Source organism: Cryptococcus neoformans, chromosome 5 (genome assembly GCF_000149245.1).
Source record: "Cryptococcus neoformans var. grubii H99 chromosome 5, complete sequence".
In the NCBI taxonomy this organism is placed as follows: domain Eukaryota; kingdom Fungi; phylum Basidiomycota; class Tremellomycetes; order Tremellales; family Cryptococcaceae; genus Cryptococcus; species Cryptococcus neoformans.
This window is the reverse complement of record NC_026749.1, coordinates 1,247,679-1,263,190: the sequence shown is the minus strand read 5'-3', so window position 1 is coordinate 1,263,190 and position 15,512 is coordinate 1,247,679. Positions and strand designations below refer to the sequence as shown.

The window sequence follows — 15,512 nt, the reverse complement described above, 5'->3', positions numbered from 1 at the left end:
CGAGAAGCGCGGTCTCATCTCTCACATGTCATTCTGTCTTCAACGAATCCTCCCTTATATCCTAAAACCTCAAAATGATTAATCGAGATGCCAGAACAAATCACATTCCCTTTCCACTTTCAATCTACTCCTCAAAGATTTTTGGACGCAACTTGACATTCTTCAACCATCCAAAATGAGTGCCACTGTCGCCGATGTTACATTCAACACAGGTTTGTACATCAACGGAGTATGGAAGAGCGGCCGGGGAGAGCCCCTTCTGTCGGTGAATCCGGCTACTGAGGAAGTCATAGCAGAAGTGAGTCCTAAATAGTGAAGTACAATCATGAAAGAGGCTTACTATCGAGAGAACAGGTTCAAACCGCCAGCAAAGACGATGTCGACGACGCCGTGAAAGCCGCAAGACACTGCTTCGAAACTGCTTGGGGTACTGAGGTATCATCTCAATTACGCGGCCAGCTGCTTTTCAAGCTAGCCGATGGTATGGAGGCGACAATGGAAGAATTGGCTAAGCTGGAGTACCTTGACTCTGGCAAGCCTCTCGCTTGGTGTAAAGCGGACATCGAAGATTCAGTAGCCTGTTTGAGGTACTATGCTGGTGGGTCTAGTTATTTACGACCATTCTTGTGCTTAATATAGCTGTAGGTTCTGCCGACAAGATACAAGGGTCAATGATTGAGCTTGACGACAAGCATAAGCATGCCTTGGCTCGTAAGGAGCCCATCGGGTAAGTGGATGGTTTTACGAGCCCTGTGAGATTTAAATCGCGGCTGATATGAATTAGTGTTTGCGCTCAGATTGTACCTTGGAACTATCCTCTTTTAATGATGATTTGGTGCAGTACTATACATGAATATTATTTTCTATCGCTAATATGACGTCCGAAGGAAAATTGCCCCTGCTCTGGCTGCTGGCTGTACTATCGTTTTTAAGCCCGCGGAGCAAACACCTCTTTCGACTCTTAAGTTTGCCGAGCTGTTTGAGCCCTCAGGGTGAGTATATTTATATGCACATAGATGTATTAAGTAAGTTGATGACTGATGTACATTCTTGCAGATATCCAGCTGGGGTTTTCAACTTGGTCAACGGCCTCGGTCGAACCACTGGAGATGCTCTCTCCAGGCACATGGACATTGATAAAATCGCCTTTACCGGTTCCACAATCACCGGACGACGCATTGCCATTGCTGCAGCCGAGTCTAATCTGAAATCGGTCACACTCGAGCTTGGCGGAAAATCCGCGAATATCGTTTTTGACGATGCGAACCTACAGGAAGCTGCGAAATGGGCAGCCTTTGGCGTATACGAGAATATGGGTGCGTGATGTGTATCCATTAGGCCTCCAAGTACCTCAGCTAACTCGACTGCAAAGGTCAATCATGCAGTGCCGGGTCAAGAGTGCTTGTGCAAGAGTCGATTTACGATCAGTTCATCACACATTTCAAAGCTGCCGCTGAGGCCTTCAAGGTCGGGGATCCGGCAGACCCGGATACTTTTCAAGGACCGCAAGTTAATGAGACGCAATTCAGGAAGGTCCTCGACTATATTGAGAGTGGCAAGCGAGGCGGGGCAAAGCTCTTGACCGGCGGCAGCAGACATGGATCTAAAGGGTACTTTATCCAACCAACAGTGTTCGGAGACGTCACTATGGATATGAAGATCGCCAGAGAAGAGATATTTGGCCCTGTGGCTTCTGTCATTCGTTTCAGGGACGAGACTGACGCTATATCGATCGCCAATAACACCGAAGTCAGTTAACAGCTATTGTCCCTCGTCCCTCGGTTCGAGCGCTAATGTCTTTCGCAGTACGGTCTGGCCGCCGCCGTCCATTCTCAGAACTACGCTCGAGTCCAGCGAGTCACACGCAAGTTGAAGGCAGGTACTGTATGGATTAATCAAGTGAGTTCAATGGCGTTATCTACTTTCGGTATAACTGAACATGTCATAGTACGTAGCACTCTCTCATCAAGTTCCTTTTGGTGGATATAAGCAGTCTGGATGGGGCCGAGAGTTGGGATTGGAGGGTCTCGAGCCTTACCTTATCACAAAGTCAGTTCACCATTACTATGGCGAAGATTTCGAGTGGCCTATCAAATTATAGAGTCGTTAGCTATTGGTCTATGGTATGCTATGTGCATTCCGGAATCCGCCTACAAGTTTTTCTTGGTCCGGTGCCCCCTTTTGGCTGCCGTGACCTCTGACATGCGATGTATCGGACGTCATAATTTATAAAGACTGAACGCTTCTTAAATTCAATCTTCGAAACACTTAAAGCACTATTTTACAACAAAATAAGAAGAACCAACGAGTATACGCGGCACAGCAAATTGATATGAACTGCAGATCCTGCTACTTGAGTTCAGCTTAGATCACTTTTCTCCTGGACATGGTCGTGCCAAAACTGTTGAAGGCAAAATAATTGAATAATTGCAGCAACAGACAGGGTTCACTTAGGAATTCGATCCCATTAATTATTAACTCGCATAATCATAAACAAGGAAAGCAGGGATGACCTGTGATGGTTATATGCATACATAGGATCAGGCCTTCACGTCTTCGAGCTGCCTGGAGAACTCTCGAATTATAGAGTCTGTATCAGTGGCTATGGAAACCATATCGAAGCCCTGCTGCAAACGCTTCTTGGACTGGGCGCCGGACATGCCTAGATCAAAGGTTAATCATCACTATGGCAGCCTCCGCCCCATTGCTGACTTACAAAAGATGGCTGCTTTCTTGCCATTATCTTTACAAGCCTTAAGGGTTCGAGCAATAGCAGCCTCGTGTTCCTCGCCACCGAACTCGATGTCCATTGACTTGGCAAGGTCAAAGGGGCCTAATCAGATTAATATGAATATCTGAAATCTATCCAAGAAGCGCATCATGAACCTGAACTCACCAACGAAAAGAACATCCACTCCTTGGACAGCGGCAATGGACTCCACATTCTTCACACCCTCTGCCGACTCTATTTGGACGATGACCAACAAGTTGTCATTGCAAGTTGCCTCATATTGAGCCTCGGGAACACCGAAGATGATCTGGGTGAAAGGTGAACCACATCCTCGAGTGCCTCGAGCGGCGTACTTGCTGGAAGAGACGACCTTTTTGGCGACATCCTACAGGATCGCTGTCAGTGTCGAGTTCGTGGCCAAGCAAACGAATGTCTGGAGACGTACAGCGTTGTGGCACATAGGAATCATCAAGCCATGAGCTCCTGAGTCGAGGGCCCGCTTGATTAACCAAGGTTCATCGGAGGGGATACGGATAATGGGTGAAACGCCTTCGGTGGTAATATGATTGGTAAGCTATTGAGGAGCGTATTGTCAGCTTTCGTGAGGCAAACAAGGCGGTATCCATCTATAGAAACCTACATCAAAATAATCCCTGTCTGTAATCTGGCCATGTTCAGCATCAATAAGGATCCAGTTGAAGCCAGGGATAGTGGCTACGGTCTTCGCCAATGCGGACCCAGGCAAGCTATTATCACGCAATCAATGAGCAATCGTGAGGAATAATCCACAACTTGACTCACGTGAGCCACATCCCAATACCGGGTTTTCCAGCGAGAAGGTCGTTTCTGAGATAGGTTCGCTTGTCCATTGTTTGGGAGTTTGTGTTGGTAGTTATGTAAGGAGTCGGTAGTACAGTAGAGTTGCAAAAATAGTCGAAGATGTATTGATGAGACAGAAATGAAGCATATCTGAGGAGCGACAAGAGTCCCCTTAAGTATTCCACATATCATGATACTGACCGGGTGAGTGTACGGCTTGGACTTGACGCTTACAAGGAATGGAAGGCTATTCTGATAAGAAGGACGATCCGAACAAGTGCCAAGCGCGTAGCGCAAGATGCCGACGGCCTCCGACGGAGGTTGCGACGCGATGATTGCGGCCAATTGATCTGTTATTATGGCGCCCAGCGGACGGAGCCTCCGTCAATAGTAATAACTAAGTGCTCGGACAGATAACAATGTCGGTTCGGACTCCCAACATAAACCTTTATCAGTGCATTACCGGATGACCAGATGACCAGCCGTGTGTTCTGGCAGGGTGACTACATATGTATGTAAACCGGATTTCTTCATAAGCTATCTTGTATCCAATTGTGTCTCCCAACAGTCGTTTTCTATACATTTCCCTTACTGCTATCAGTTTCTTTGCCGACAAGATGAATCGTCAAGTACTCAACAACGGCGTCTATACGCTCTCTGACCTTGAGGAAGAGTCCAAAAAGACGCTGCCCCAAATGGTCCACGAATTTTACAACGGTGGTGCGATGGACATGATTACGTATGTCAATTGCATGAGATCCAAAGCTTGACATGCTGATCGAATCGCCATTAGTTGCCGGGAGAACGTTGAGGCATTTAACCAATACAGAATTCGTCCCCGTATTTTGGTCGATGTTGGCAACATAGACATGTCGGTAGAGGTCTTCGGTCAAAAAGTAGATATTATTTTTAGGCCTTCTTTGCACGACTAACTACCAGCATGGATAGGTCGCCGCCCCTCTTGGTTTTTCTCCCACAGCTTTTCAAAGGCTAGCTCATCCTGATGGGGAGATAGCGACGTCAATGGCGGCTTCCAAAGCTGGCATTCCTATGTGTCTTTCCACCTATTCAACAACCTCTATCGAAGACGTGGTGACCGCCGGTCAAGGGGCCATCCCTTATGTGATGCAATTGAGTGTAATGAAGTCGCGTGAGGCCAACTTGGAAATTATCCGCAGGGCTGAAAGTGAGTTTGAAGGTAGCGGACAAGAGCTTACCAATATAGAGGCGGGATGTAAGGCTGTTTTCGTCACTGTAGATTGCGCAGTCTTGGGGAGACGACTAAACGAAGCGCGAAACAACTTTACCCTCCCAGACCATATCGAATTACCTCATATGCCCGCTGATTGCGACTGGCGTAACTTGGTGGTGGAAGACGACCGCCTGAAGTATGGTATGTTATGATAGGCCGATGTCTGCCAAAGGAATGGCTGACGCTTTATTAGATGCCTCGTGCACCTGGAAGACTCTTGTAGACTGGGCACGGTCACATACTAAAATGCAGATTTGGCTCAAGGGCGGTAGGTACAGGTCTCGCACAAACTACAGCTGCAACTCATTTGAGATCGTACAGTGTACACCGCGGAGGATGTCGCTTTGGCTATTGAGTATGGCATTGATGGCGTGGTAGTGTCCAACCACGGTGGGAGACAACTCGATTCAGTGACGGCTACTTTGGATGCTCTGCCTGAAGTGGTCGAGGCTGCTGCCGGGCGCATCCCCGTCCATATCGACTCCGGAATCAGGCGGGGGACCGACATCTTCAAAGCCCTTGCTTTGGGAGCTGATCATGTCTGGCTTGGCCGGGCGGTAATTTGGGGTTTGGCGCACGACGGTGAAGCGGGAGTTTCTCTCGCAGTTAATCTCTTACTGGACGAGCTTCGCACGACTATGGTACTGGCTGGGTAAGCTTGTCCACTTATAACTCTCTTCTTGGCATGCTTACAAACCATGCCACAGATGTGCCAACATTAAACAGATCACCCGGGCTCATCTTGCACGCAGAGGACTGGACGGACGCCTTCATAAATTGTAGGTGGTGGCGTGCTGGGTTATAGTTTTTACATAGTCTTGGTTCGTATGTACTTCTTTTTGGGCATCTGAAAATGGGTAGAAGACGATGTTCATTGAGGCGCCTCACACACGTTCCGAGTTACTTGGTTCATAACCACATGACTCGACACGGCTTATGAAGCGCACATAGATCAGTGAAAGGGTTAAGCACAAGCACAGAAGGATTCATGATTCATACTCACCCAGGTAACTGATCCTTTTGTTAAGGAGCTTTTTCTACGTAAGCGGCAGCAGTTCATGTGGCAATAGCACCCGGACCTTTGACGAAATGTTTCTTAACTGATAGCTCTACAACCTAACACTACATTCCTGGCACTCCAGATGCATATGCTATTGGCTTTGTTGATCCTGTTAATCCTTGTAATGCTGTATCAGATAGCTGCTATATGTACGTATGGCTGCACGACCGAACGGTAAGGGCGGCTGTCGAGATCTGATGACTCTAGTCACGTGGACGATCGATGCTGCCGCAATGTTTACGCGCGCAAATGAAACAGATTACGTAACGTTGACGGGCTTTCCGAAGGCGTTCAAAAGGCGGATAAGATTACCACGCACAGCTCCAAACGGAGCGTCCGTCGCCTTGTCACCTCCAACACAGCACACTCTGGCTGATGTCATGCATTTAATATGGTACTTAAACGTGAATCATCCCTGGGCCTCCTCAGCAATGTATCCACCTAGTATCTTCTCAGTTTTAACAACACTTCTCCTATCATGAAAGTTATTGTACTCGGCGCAAGCGGTAAGCAGCCCGGTATCTGTAATCCAAACGGTGGTTTACTAGCTCACGCATTAAGATAGGTTTTATCGGCCACCGAGTAGCTCTCGCGTTTGTTCAAGCTGGCCACTTCGTTTGGGGACAAACTCGTTCGGAATCCATCGCTGCTAGCAGGCTGTCCCCAAATGAAATCTTGCCGATTGTATGTGACCCTCATTCTCCCGAGGGTCAGAAAAAATGGGGAGATCTGGCTAAAGATGCTGATATTGGCGAGTTGCCCTTTCTCTCACCAGTGAAACCCCAGGCGTTAGCTGACAAATATGAAATGATGCAGTGGTTGATTGTATTGCTGCTTCCGGTCCTGATAACGCCCTTGCTTCGTTCAAGACTTTTCTGTCTGCCGTCAAAGATCGACAAAAATGGGGCCCTAAACCGACTTATATCTATACAGCTGGGCACTGGGTCTTCTCCAGAGGTGCAGGTGGCTTGGATAAATGGACAGATGAGCGACGACCTGCGCAGGCCGCGGTCAACAGTCCAACCATTTGGCGCAACAAGGTTATGGAGCCTGTGTTAAGTAGTGAGCGGTTTGGTGCTGGAGTGGTGGCGACATCTGACCGCTATTGTAGATGAGAATGTGAACGGCATCGTCGTCGCCCCCACATGCCTTTATGGTCGATCCGGCTCTTACTTTGCTTACTACCATTTCGACGCTGCCTTGGCCGCTATGGAAAAGGGTCAGAAGGAGTTTGAAACTATAGTGAGGGACGATTCTAGGCTTTTAACTATCCACCATGATGATCTGGCCGATCTTTACGTGCGCGTTGGAGAAAGGGTGAGTTTCGGATCGCATATTGCCCAAAGTGCTGATCTCGATTCTACATAGTCTCCTGCTTGTAAAGGCCAAGTCTTCATTGCCGCTAATCCTAGTCCCGAGTCTTTGAAGGAGATCCTCAACTCAGTGGTCCGAGTTACCGGTCTGGAAGGGTACAAAGCTAAGGAAGCGACTGATGGTAGGGCGTAATGTTCCAAATGTTTTGGGTCGACACTGATAAACATCAAATCAACAGCTTATGAAAAGTTTTGGGTGTCCACCTTGTTAGCAAAACCTTCTCTCGGGACAGCATTGACCGGTTGGCGTCCCAAGCGCCTGCCTCTGACAGACGGGATGGATATCTACTGGGTGAGTTAACCGTTGACTTGCATACAAAGTGACTCATTTGTCAACAGCACTCGTATGTTGCAAGCAAGAAAAGAACCGAGTAGATCGTCTAGATTTGAGCAGAGGCGTATCTTCCCTGTTTTTGTTATTTAGAGATTCGCCGATAGGACGAGTTGCCCGTAATGTAAGCTTATATCAGTACATAAGTGGCCTTCCAAGATAATTCATGTTTGTGACCATTGCCTTACATTGGTCGGCATTGAGAACTGTATATGAAGATATATCACCGAATGAAAATGTATGTTGTTCAGAAGAAGAGCGCTTGGACATGGACGACGCAACATTAGTTTAAATAAGATACTGGTAAAACTATTAGAAGCAATTACTGAAAAGGAGAGGGAAGCAGCAACAAGCTAGTCGTGATTCTGAACGACTACTACTAGACTGTATCAGAACACAGGATTTTGTTAAGATTCATAGACGAGACGTGCCGTGAAGGAGCTGATATGCATGCGGGCACGTATGCTGTAGTACAGAGTACTTGCTGTATCATCAAGTTCTTGTACCGTGGAGCGTAGGCGATTGCACCGTGGAGAAGGGCCACCAGCGTAGCAGTATTTACAATTTACCTAGACGATCTAGTGTGAAGGATTTTGTAAAAAGTGTAGTAGCCGTGAGGGTGGATATGAAATTACGTTATTTATAGAGAAGATGGGCGGCCACAAGACGCATCGGAGACCAAACGTCAGCGGCCTTTGGATGATCGGCCGGACAAATTATTGCTGATAACCGCGCACTGGTCTCCTTTGGATGTGGTTTAATTGCCGGTTGGAGAGAAATGCCATCCGCACATCTTGGGTCGTCTGCGTGCATCGATCTGGGTAACTGTGGATTACCGTGGGTTAGTGCGGGCTTATATGCATTAGCTGCCGATCTTCGCAGCAAAAACCACTCTATCCGGCTCCCGCACCCTGATCCTGCCGATGTCTCGCTGCCCAACGACGTCACCCCTTCTTTCATTATTACAAGGACCCTTATCGCAAATCGCAAACCTGTAAGGTTCTCATTTAATCCTTAGCAATTAGAACCCATTTCAGCAATAAACACTCCCCCTTTGCGTTTACGGTCTTAATACCCGCATAACCTCTATAATGTTTAGCCCCACACCATAACGGCCAACATACTAACTGTTTTACCACCTTCAGGAATCCCTATATGAGAGCGGAAGACAATCAGTAAACATTTGAGATCAGACGATGCGGTCACCGAGTAAGCGGGAGGATCTTGAGGCCAAGTACGATGTCGTACTAGACTGTGAGTGCGCTCTACCCTTTTTCACCCCAATGTTTCTGTGGCAACCTGGCGGGGCTGCGCGGTAATTGGTGCTGTGTATGAGGGGGGCCTGATGGTGATGGGGGCGGAAGCATGGTGAATGCCTCATTGCCGACATTTCTTCCCCTACCCGATGCTTTATCGTACCAACCTGTTCATCTGCATCCAACTTTTGATCCACGTTGATACCTTCACTTTCATTTCCATGTAATGATCACTAACATGATCCTTCTCTCCCCTCCACAACCGCTGCCTGTTCCCACTTCGCCCCATCTCAACCGGCTCCGTCACTTCCTGTCCCTCAATAACTTCCCATCACCTCTTTACCCACCTTCAGTTCCCAATCTTGAACTTCACTCGGCGGCAGCAAGCGGCAACGTCGGTCTTGTTCACTATGCGCTCACCCACGGGCAACCTGTCAACTCGGTCTTGCACGGAGTATTGCCCCTGCACGCGGCATGTTCTGGTGGAAGTCTTAGTGTAGTACGAATGTTAATTGAACAAGGGGCGGATGTCAACGCCCCCAGGTTGCCGAGAAGGTATAGTGATGGCAAGAAGGGCACAGCGCCGAGTGTCGGTACTGCTGGTGAGCCTCCGTCACCCTACATCTTGTGATATGTTGATTTCCCGCTAGGTTCAACTCCGTTGCATTTTGCAGCTGCAAACGGGCACGCGCCTATTGTCCAAATGCTTCTGGCGTGCGGTGCTGATCCTTCTAAACCAGACAAGAATGGGCACACACCCGAAGACCTTGCTCGACTGAGCAGTCACGAGAACGTGGTACACGTACTGCATACTTTTCAGAGATTACAAACTTTGGACGCGGAGAGTAGGTCTTCCAAGTCCGGAGTTACCGAGCCGCTGAGTCCCAGAGAGTCACATACCAATCTGGAGCAAGCTGAGCAAGCTTCGGCCGGCGTGGGGTCTAGGAAAGGGAAGGAAAGAGCATTTAGTCTGTCTAGTATCAAATCTGACGGAAACAGCGCTGTGCGGGTGAAGAGAAGCATAGGAGGATTGTGGAAGAGGGGTTCAAAAACGTCTATGACTTCGGCAACAGAACAATCGCACTCACACAATCATCGTGCTCCCCAACCGCCCAGATTATGCTTGCCGGGTGAGTTTTCGACACCTCTTGACAAACTCTCTTCGCCTTTTGAGATAGACACTCCGACCTCCCCCTCGCCACAAAAGGGAGACCATAACCCTTTTTGTAATAGCGCCCCACCTTCGAGCAATGGAAGCAATGGAAGCCCGAAATCACTCAACCGACAGCTCAGCAATGACTCCCAAAGCAATCTTTCGTCCATTGTACTCCATTCCCCATCACCACGAACGCCTTCTACTTCGCGGAGCAGGCATAATTCTCTTTCTTCTCATCGTCCGTCGTTACCATCTATCATTGAGAAGGCTGCACACCCGGGACAGACATTTCGTGCTGCGATGAAAGGACATCAAGGCAAAGATGACAGGCTTCACACTGCTTCCTCGGGAGGTTCAAAATCTCGTAGTCGGTCCTCTCATGGCGATCTCAAAAAATCAGCCAAACAACAAGCTCATCATCATGCCCATGGCCTAAAAAATTTCTTTCGTTTGGGCACCAATCGTGAACGTTCGCCAAGCCCACCTGCAAAAAATGAGATTGCCAAACCGATCGCTGGGGAAGAGCTTGATTTGGGCATCGAGAGGTTAAAGAGAGCTAGCTTAGACTTGGAACGCAGAGATACTCTGACATTGGACGACAGGTCGCAGGGATCGACATCTGCCCCTCCAACGAAATCAAAATTCTTTGAAGAAGAATCCTCAACTTTTAATTCCTCCCTTACGAGTTCATCAAACTCGTCTCCTCAGCTGTCCGCGGCTCTTCAACCGCCACGCTTGCCCCCTCGCCGAAACTCTCCTCCTGCATCAGTTACACCAATCATCAACGTTGCAGCTTCATTACGGCCGCGTACAGGTAGTGAAGTCATTGCACCCAGCCCGTTAGCCAATGAGTGGGATGAGAACGATTCAGACGGACAGAGAGACGCATCTAAAGGTATTCGAAGAGTTAGAACAGAAGTCATTAGGCAGCACTTGTCTAGTTCTCGCCCCAATTCTCCTATAGAAAATCATTCGCCCACCTCCCCGGGCAAGCCTCGCGCCTACACTCTCCCCGGACTTTCCACCGCTATTTCAAACGGTAAATCGTCAGTGAATGGCATTGGGAGGACCGACGACCTTGATCTTAGGAAGATGGCAGCTGAAGGGTCAATTAGAGAATGTGAGAAGAAAAAGGATCAGGAGGAAAGGGGTGGGGAAGCTGATGATGAAGAAAGGGACGGAGAAGAGTGGCACGATGCGCTTACGACAGGGGGCGACGAAGAGCGCGCATTACAAGGCGGTCATGATGAGATAAGTCGTTTGACGGCTTCGGACAAGGGAGACATTCTATCTGCCTCTCTTCATTCTAGGGCAAGTAAAAGTGGCCGAATCAGAAGTGGAAGCATCGGTTCCGTCACGACAGATGCCTCTCGCATATCGTCATCTCCTTCAGCCTTCCGAATATCCAGTATCACTGACGATCCTGACCCATTCAGGCGACCGAAACCTTCACCGCTCCCACAGCCACCGTTGCGTGCAGATTCGCGTGCAAGAGGTTTCTCCTTATCATCTAACTCCTCCGGAGCGTCTGGCGCCGCTCACTCTAATCTTCAGACGGTGTCTACGCCTTCAACCAGTCTGACACTTCCGTCGGCCTTATCTGTCACTCAACCGGTCCCTGGCGTGGGTGTAAGTGGTGTAAGTGGTGGATTTCCACCTGTACCAGAGCATGAAGCAGTCTCCCATCCTTCGATTCAACGACGTTTGACGTCTAGGACTATATTGTCCCAAGCTGAAGCTCAAGAAGCGATGAAACAGAGTGAAAATGAAATACTACAGCTAGCCCAATTACCGCCTAGCCTAGACTCGTCGAGAGACTTGGCAGCAGTGTTGGCAGCATACGGGGAAAGTCATGAGATGGCCAAAAAGTTCGCCGAAGAGGAGAGAAAAGAACAGGAGCATCAGGACGGGACATTCAATGTCAATACTACTGTGGAGGGAGATCAGGAGAGTTTTCACACTGCCAATTCAGGTCGAACGAGAACAAGCAAGATCAGCTCTGATAGCAAGAGAGCAACATCGCCTGATAAAGGCAACCTTGGGAAACAGCTGCGTGAGTCTTTGTGTTCAGTCACTGACGGCCGCTTATCGTCTTTTAGCCTCTTCGTTGACGCCTTTAATTGGTGTTGATGTCCCGAGAAATAATTCTCACTTGTCCAGTATCTATGACAAACGTGCCGCTGCCTACCGTGAACGCATGGCTGCTCTCACTTCAGCACCTCTTCCATCTCTGGCCTCAGTATCTCATCAGAGACCTCCGTCCATATCACGAGCCAGCCGGCAACGAGCTAGCTCAGCTCATGAGACCTGGCTGGACGTTGGACCTACGAGCCGTTTGCGATCGGCATCTGGGAATTTGCCGATGGGTCACAGCACCCATGGGGGTGGTTATCAAGATAGGAACAACCCCACTTCAGCTGCGACAAGCGAAATTGGTGATGGAGATGCGGAGGGGGAAGAGCGAGAAGAGCGATATCCCCATATCTCCGGCCCCGTGCCGGTAATGTCCAATGTTCAGCCTGAACAGCGGACTCGAAGAGGATCTAATGCTACCTCCTCATCACATAAAGCTCACAATTACATTCTCCCGCCATCGATCCATTCTCAGCCCTCCCGCAAGGGTCTCTCAGCAGGTACCCGCAAGAGCACCCCGGCAGCCAACTCTGGTGGAACTGCCATCGGTCTAGGTCCGTTAGCCCCCACCCCATATGCCTCGTTATTTTCACATAGATTCAGCGGACAGCCACTCAACGACGACGAGAGCGACGACGAGGAACAGGAAAATGGTGATTTTACAGTAATCGAGAACGACTGGCGCGGTGGTAGAGTGATTAGCTTAGACGAACTCGGAACGGGGACGGAAAAGAAGAAGTGGAACGGGCTAAAGAAGTTAGGAAGACACCATAAATAGACAGACACAGACTGAAAGTTTTGTTCGGGCGTGTTCAGTATTAGCATTATCATTCATCATCGTTACCATTTTTATTGTACACGAACAGCATTTTGTTAACCTCTTCCATTTTCTTATCAGTGCTACCCCTTTTGGTGCCATTCTTGTTCATTAGTATACCCTTTTATTTATTTCGATTACAGTATGTAAACACTCTTGACAACAGTCGTATTGACCTATCGACCATCATGAACCTGATATCATCACTACTGTAATAGGTGAACTAAAAGATACCAAGCAATGATCGGAAAAAACGACATATCATGTCTCTTAATAATAACATGGTTTCTGCATTGTACAAGTCTACATCTACTTCCTAGCCCCCACCTATGCTGCAATCTTCTTACCCTTGACTGCCTCATGCATTGCGTACTCCTTGGAAACCAGATGACTAGTCTTCTCCACCAAGTCAAGCATCTTGCTGACATCTCCGCTCCAAGCATTCAGTACATCGTTCACATTTCTCTTCTTTCTGAAATCGACAATACCTGCCGGGCGATCAATTCGGGCATAGATACTCTTGTCAGTCACAAGCTTGCAGAGTGTTCGTTCGGTGGTGAGTAAGGGGAGGTCGAGAAGTTCTGTGAGCCGCTGCATGGTTATGCGGGTGTAATATGAAGCTATAACCCGAAGGTTCTAAAGGCAAATGTTCAGTGACTGTAGTAATTTCATACCGTGTCACTTACGTGTTCGATAATCCTCTTGTGCAACTGATCCCATCGAGCATCACCAGGGTTGTCAAACTTCTCGGCGTCCTTCTGGGATTTCTCCGTGACCCCAATCTTCTTGCCTAGTGTGGACCCGGGTGCGAAAATAGGAGACTGACGAAGAGTAGGGCCATAGATGCCTTCGATTCCGGACCAACGCATTAATTCCTTTGTAACAAAGCATTTGAGAAGATCGCTAAAGCATTGGTTAGAGAGTGTGCTTTTTAAAGAAAGGAAGACATACAAATGAAGAGGAGCTTTTTGCAGTGCAGTGTTGGCATACAGTTTATGGAGCATGTCCGATTGCTCGTTGTTATAGGATGCGAGAACAACGTAAACCATAATATTCTCGATGACCTGAGCTAATATGAGCTTCGACAGAATAAACTATATATTATAACTCACACTGAGTTCTTTCGCTGAGTCATTCTTAACTTCTTCTGTATCCCATACTTCTTGATAAGCTTGACAAGCTTCAAGATATTCGTCGTCTTGCAAAGCCAATTGCACCATCAAGTCATAGTATCGTAATTTAATATCCTGCGCAATTGTTAATTGAATATTGCCTAAACCGCGAGGAGAATACTGGGTCTCACCTGGGTGCCTTTCTCCTTTAAATAGACCCGGTTGATCTTCCTCGATCCAACTCTGACTCGCACCCAATTGCCTCTCATGCTCTCTAATCTCATTTGATCCAGGATGCTAGTACATTGTCAGCAGATGCTCAACCCTATCTGGTTTAATCTGAACGCACAACTCGGTTTTTTCGCGCTTATCCATACTTGAATAGGTTTCAACTTGTAAGTCAGACATGAGGTCTGCTGCGACGTCAAGATGTTCTTTAGCAGTAACAGGCTCGGCCTTGGATTTTTCCTTGTCCTCAGGCTTAATTGATGGCGAAGTTCCAGGAATTGCTGAAGTTGGGTATCTGTTAGTTACATTGACATGAAGCAGTGGGAGGAGCTTACGTGGGGCTTCTTGGGGAGCAGCCTCAGCAAGAGCTTCGTGATACGCCGAGAGCATGACAGTCAACCTTGCCCTTTGAAGTTCCAAGAAGATCTAATCTATCGTTAGATTCTGGGAGCTCTACATCTCTCGACTTAACACACCTTGCCCTCCGTGATATCTCTCAAAGTCTTAACCAGTTCTAACCATCTATCTTTTCCACTCCGAAAATTGCCCTGTTCTTTCTGTTCCTTTAACGCAGGCAGCCACACCATCGCCTCATCTACCATTCTCACGACAGGTTCTTTCAGCTGTCCGTGTTTCTTAGACATGAGGGTCAATTGATTATTCAGCTGGTCTAGATTGTTGGCTTCCCAGCATAAACGGGCCATGAGAACGAGGAGGGTAGAGGTGGAGGACATATCGGAAGCATTACGGGTCTGCTTTTCTAAAACTGTAATCTTCTCAATGGCTTCTTCGAGCTTGCCATTCTGGGTCCATAGATCAGCTAGGCACCATTGTCAAGTGAGATTCACGAACCTTTGCTAGCTGCTCAGCCTCTGGCTGGAGTGCTTTAACTTCCGCCGTGAAATCCCTTTCCTGCTTTCTAGTGTTGAGAGACATGTTGAATGCAAGTTCGTCTGGCAAGAGGAAGTAAGACTGGAGATGAGAGCCTTGAGTGTCAACGCTTGCGTTCCATCTTGACCGAAGACGCGACAGCGTCATAACAATCCGCCACCTGAAGATAGTCCCGAAATCCCGACAACACATGTGCTGCACTGGGTTCGGCTCCTGACTTTTTCTGGGCAGAGTACACAGACAACAGATATAAATAATCGTAAAAATTGCATACTTGCATGCCTTATCAGTCCGTAAATAGTCCCACTCATTATTTGTTACTACGATTCAGCAGAATAGAAGTTTGGATGATG

The 15,512-nt window shown here is 48.1% G+C and overlaps 6 protein-coding genes and 2 non-coding genes; 4 read left to right on the top strand and 4 right to left on the bottom strand.

Moving 5' to 3' along the window:
- Nucleotides 1–7: 7 nt before the first annotated feature.
- On the top strand, nucleotides 8–2,218 carry CNAG_01078 (aldehyde dehydrogenase (NAD)). XM_012193911.1 has 9 exons: nucleotides 8–298; nucleotides 355–598; nucleotides 646–727; nucleotides 785–835; nucleotides 888–992; nucleotides 1,057–1,316; nucleotides 1,373–1,749; nucleotides 1,807–1,899; nucleotides 1,949–2,218. Exons 1-9 carry the CDS (start codon nucleotides 176–178, stop codon nucleotides 2,099–2,101), a joined length of 1,488 nt encoding a protein of 495 aa, XP_012049301.1. The 5' UTR covers nucleotides 8–175; the 3' UTR covers nucleotides 2,102–2,218.
- CNAG_12475 lies at nucleotides 1,904–2,249 on the bottom strand. Its single transcript, XR_001045779.1, has 3 exons — nucleotides 2,155–2,249; nucleotides 2,039–2,087; nucleotides 1,904–1,973 (listed from the first exon to the last, which is right to left on the bottom strand). It is a non-coding gene; the product is annotated as a hypothetical RNA (non-coding RNA).
- Nucleotides 2,250–2,491: 242 nt separating this feature from the next.
- On the bottom strand, nucleotides 2,492–3,928 carry CNAG_01079 (2,4-dihydroxyhept-2-ene-1,7-dioic acid aldolase). The gene is made up of 6 exons (XM_012193912.1): nucleotides 3,533–3,928; nucleotides 3,372–3,477; nucleotides 3,177–3,305; nucleotides 2,897–3,116; nucleotides 2,717–2,833; nucleotides 2,492–2,662 (listed from the first exon to the last, which is right to left on the bottom strand). The coding sequence occupies exons 1-6, from the start codon at nucleotides 3,598–3,600 to the stop codon at nucleotides 2,541–2,543; spliced, it is 762 nt and encodes a 253-aa protein (XP_012049302.1). The 5' UTR covers nucleotides 3,601–3,928; the 3' UTR covers nucleotides 2,492–2,540.
- A 5-nt stretch (nucleotides 3,929–3,933) lies between these two features.
- Nucleotides 3,934–5,648, top strand: CNAG_01080 (glycolate oxidase). The gene is made up of 7 exons (XM_012193678.1): nucleotides 3,934–4,289; nucleotides 4,344–4,446; nucleotides 4,499–4,736; nucleotides 4,776–4,943; nucleotides 4,996–5,070; nucleotides 5,124–5,454; nucleotides 5,510–5,648. The coding sequence occupies exons 1-7, from the start codon at nucleotides 4,168–4,170 to the stop codon at nucleotides 5,583–5,585; spliced, it is 1,113 nt and encodes a 370-aa protein (XP_012049068.1). The 5' UTR covers nucleotides 3,934–4,167; the 3' UTR covers nucleotides 5,586–5,648.
- A 546-nt stretch (nucleotides 5,649–6,194) lies between these two features.
- CNAG_01081 (hypothetical protein) lies at nucleotides 6,195–7,824 on the top strand. XM_012193677.1 has 7 exons: nucleotides 6,195–6,368; nucleotides 6,428–6,613; nucleotides 6,679–6,924; nucleotides 6,974–7,179; nucleotides 7,231–7,357; nucleotides 7,415–7,527; nucleotides 7,575–7,824. The coding sequence occupies exons 1-7, from the start codon at nucleotides 6,341–6,343 to the stop codon at nucleotides 7,608–7,610; spliced, it is 942 nt and encodes a 313-aa protein (XP_012049067.1). The 5' UTR covers nucleotides 6,195–6,340; the 3' UTR covers nucleotides 7,611–7,824.
- On the bottom strand, nucleotides 7,670–8,160 carry CNAG_12474. Its single transcript, XR_001045778.1, has 3 exons — nucleotides 7,998–8,160; nucleotides 7,893–7,942; nucleotides 7,670–7,827 (listed from the first exon to the last, which is right to left on the bottom strand). It is a non-coding gene; the product is annotated as a hypothetical RNA (non-coding RNA).
- A 419-nt stretch (nucleotides 8,161–8,579) lies between these two features.
- CNAG_01082 (hypothetical protein) lies at nucleotides 8,580–13,137 on the top strand. XM_012193676.1 has 4 exons: nucleotides 8,580–8,820; nucleotides 9,176–9,424; nucleotides 9,473–12,031; nucleotides 12,078–13,137. Exons 1-4 carry the CDS (start codon nucleotides 8,763–8,765, stop codon nucleotides 12,887–12,889), a joined length of 3,678 nt encoding a protein of 1,225 aa, XP_012049066.1. The 5' UTR covers nucleotides 8,580–8,762; the 3' UTR covers nucleotides 12,890–13,137.
- Nucleotides 13,109–15,370, bottom strand: CNAG_01083 (26S proteasome regulatory subunit N5). XM_012193913.1 has 9 exons: nucleotides 15,121–15,370; nucleotides 14,745–15,071; nucleotides 14,604–14,694; nucleotides 14,390–14,549; nucleotides 14,232–14,337; nucleotides 14,041–14,175; nucleotides 13,880–13,992; nucleotides 13,615–13,831; nucleotides 13,109–13,564 (listed from the first exon to the last, which is right to left on the bottom strand). The coding sequence occupies exons 1-9, from the start codon at nucleotides 15,202–15,204 to the stop codon at nucleotides 13,256–13,258; spliced, it is 1,542 nt and encodes a 513-aa protein (XP_012049303.1). The 5' UTR covers nucleotides 15,205–15,370; the 3' UTR covers nucleotides 13,109–13,255.
- Nucleotides 15,371–15,512: the final 142 nt, after the last annotated feature.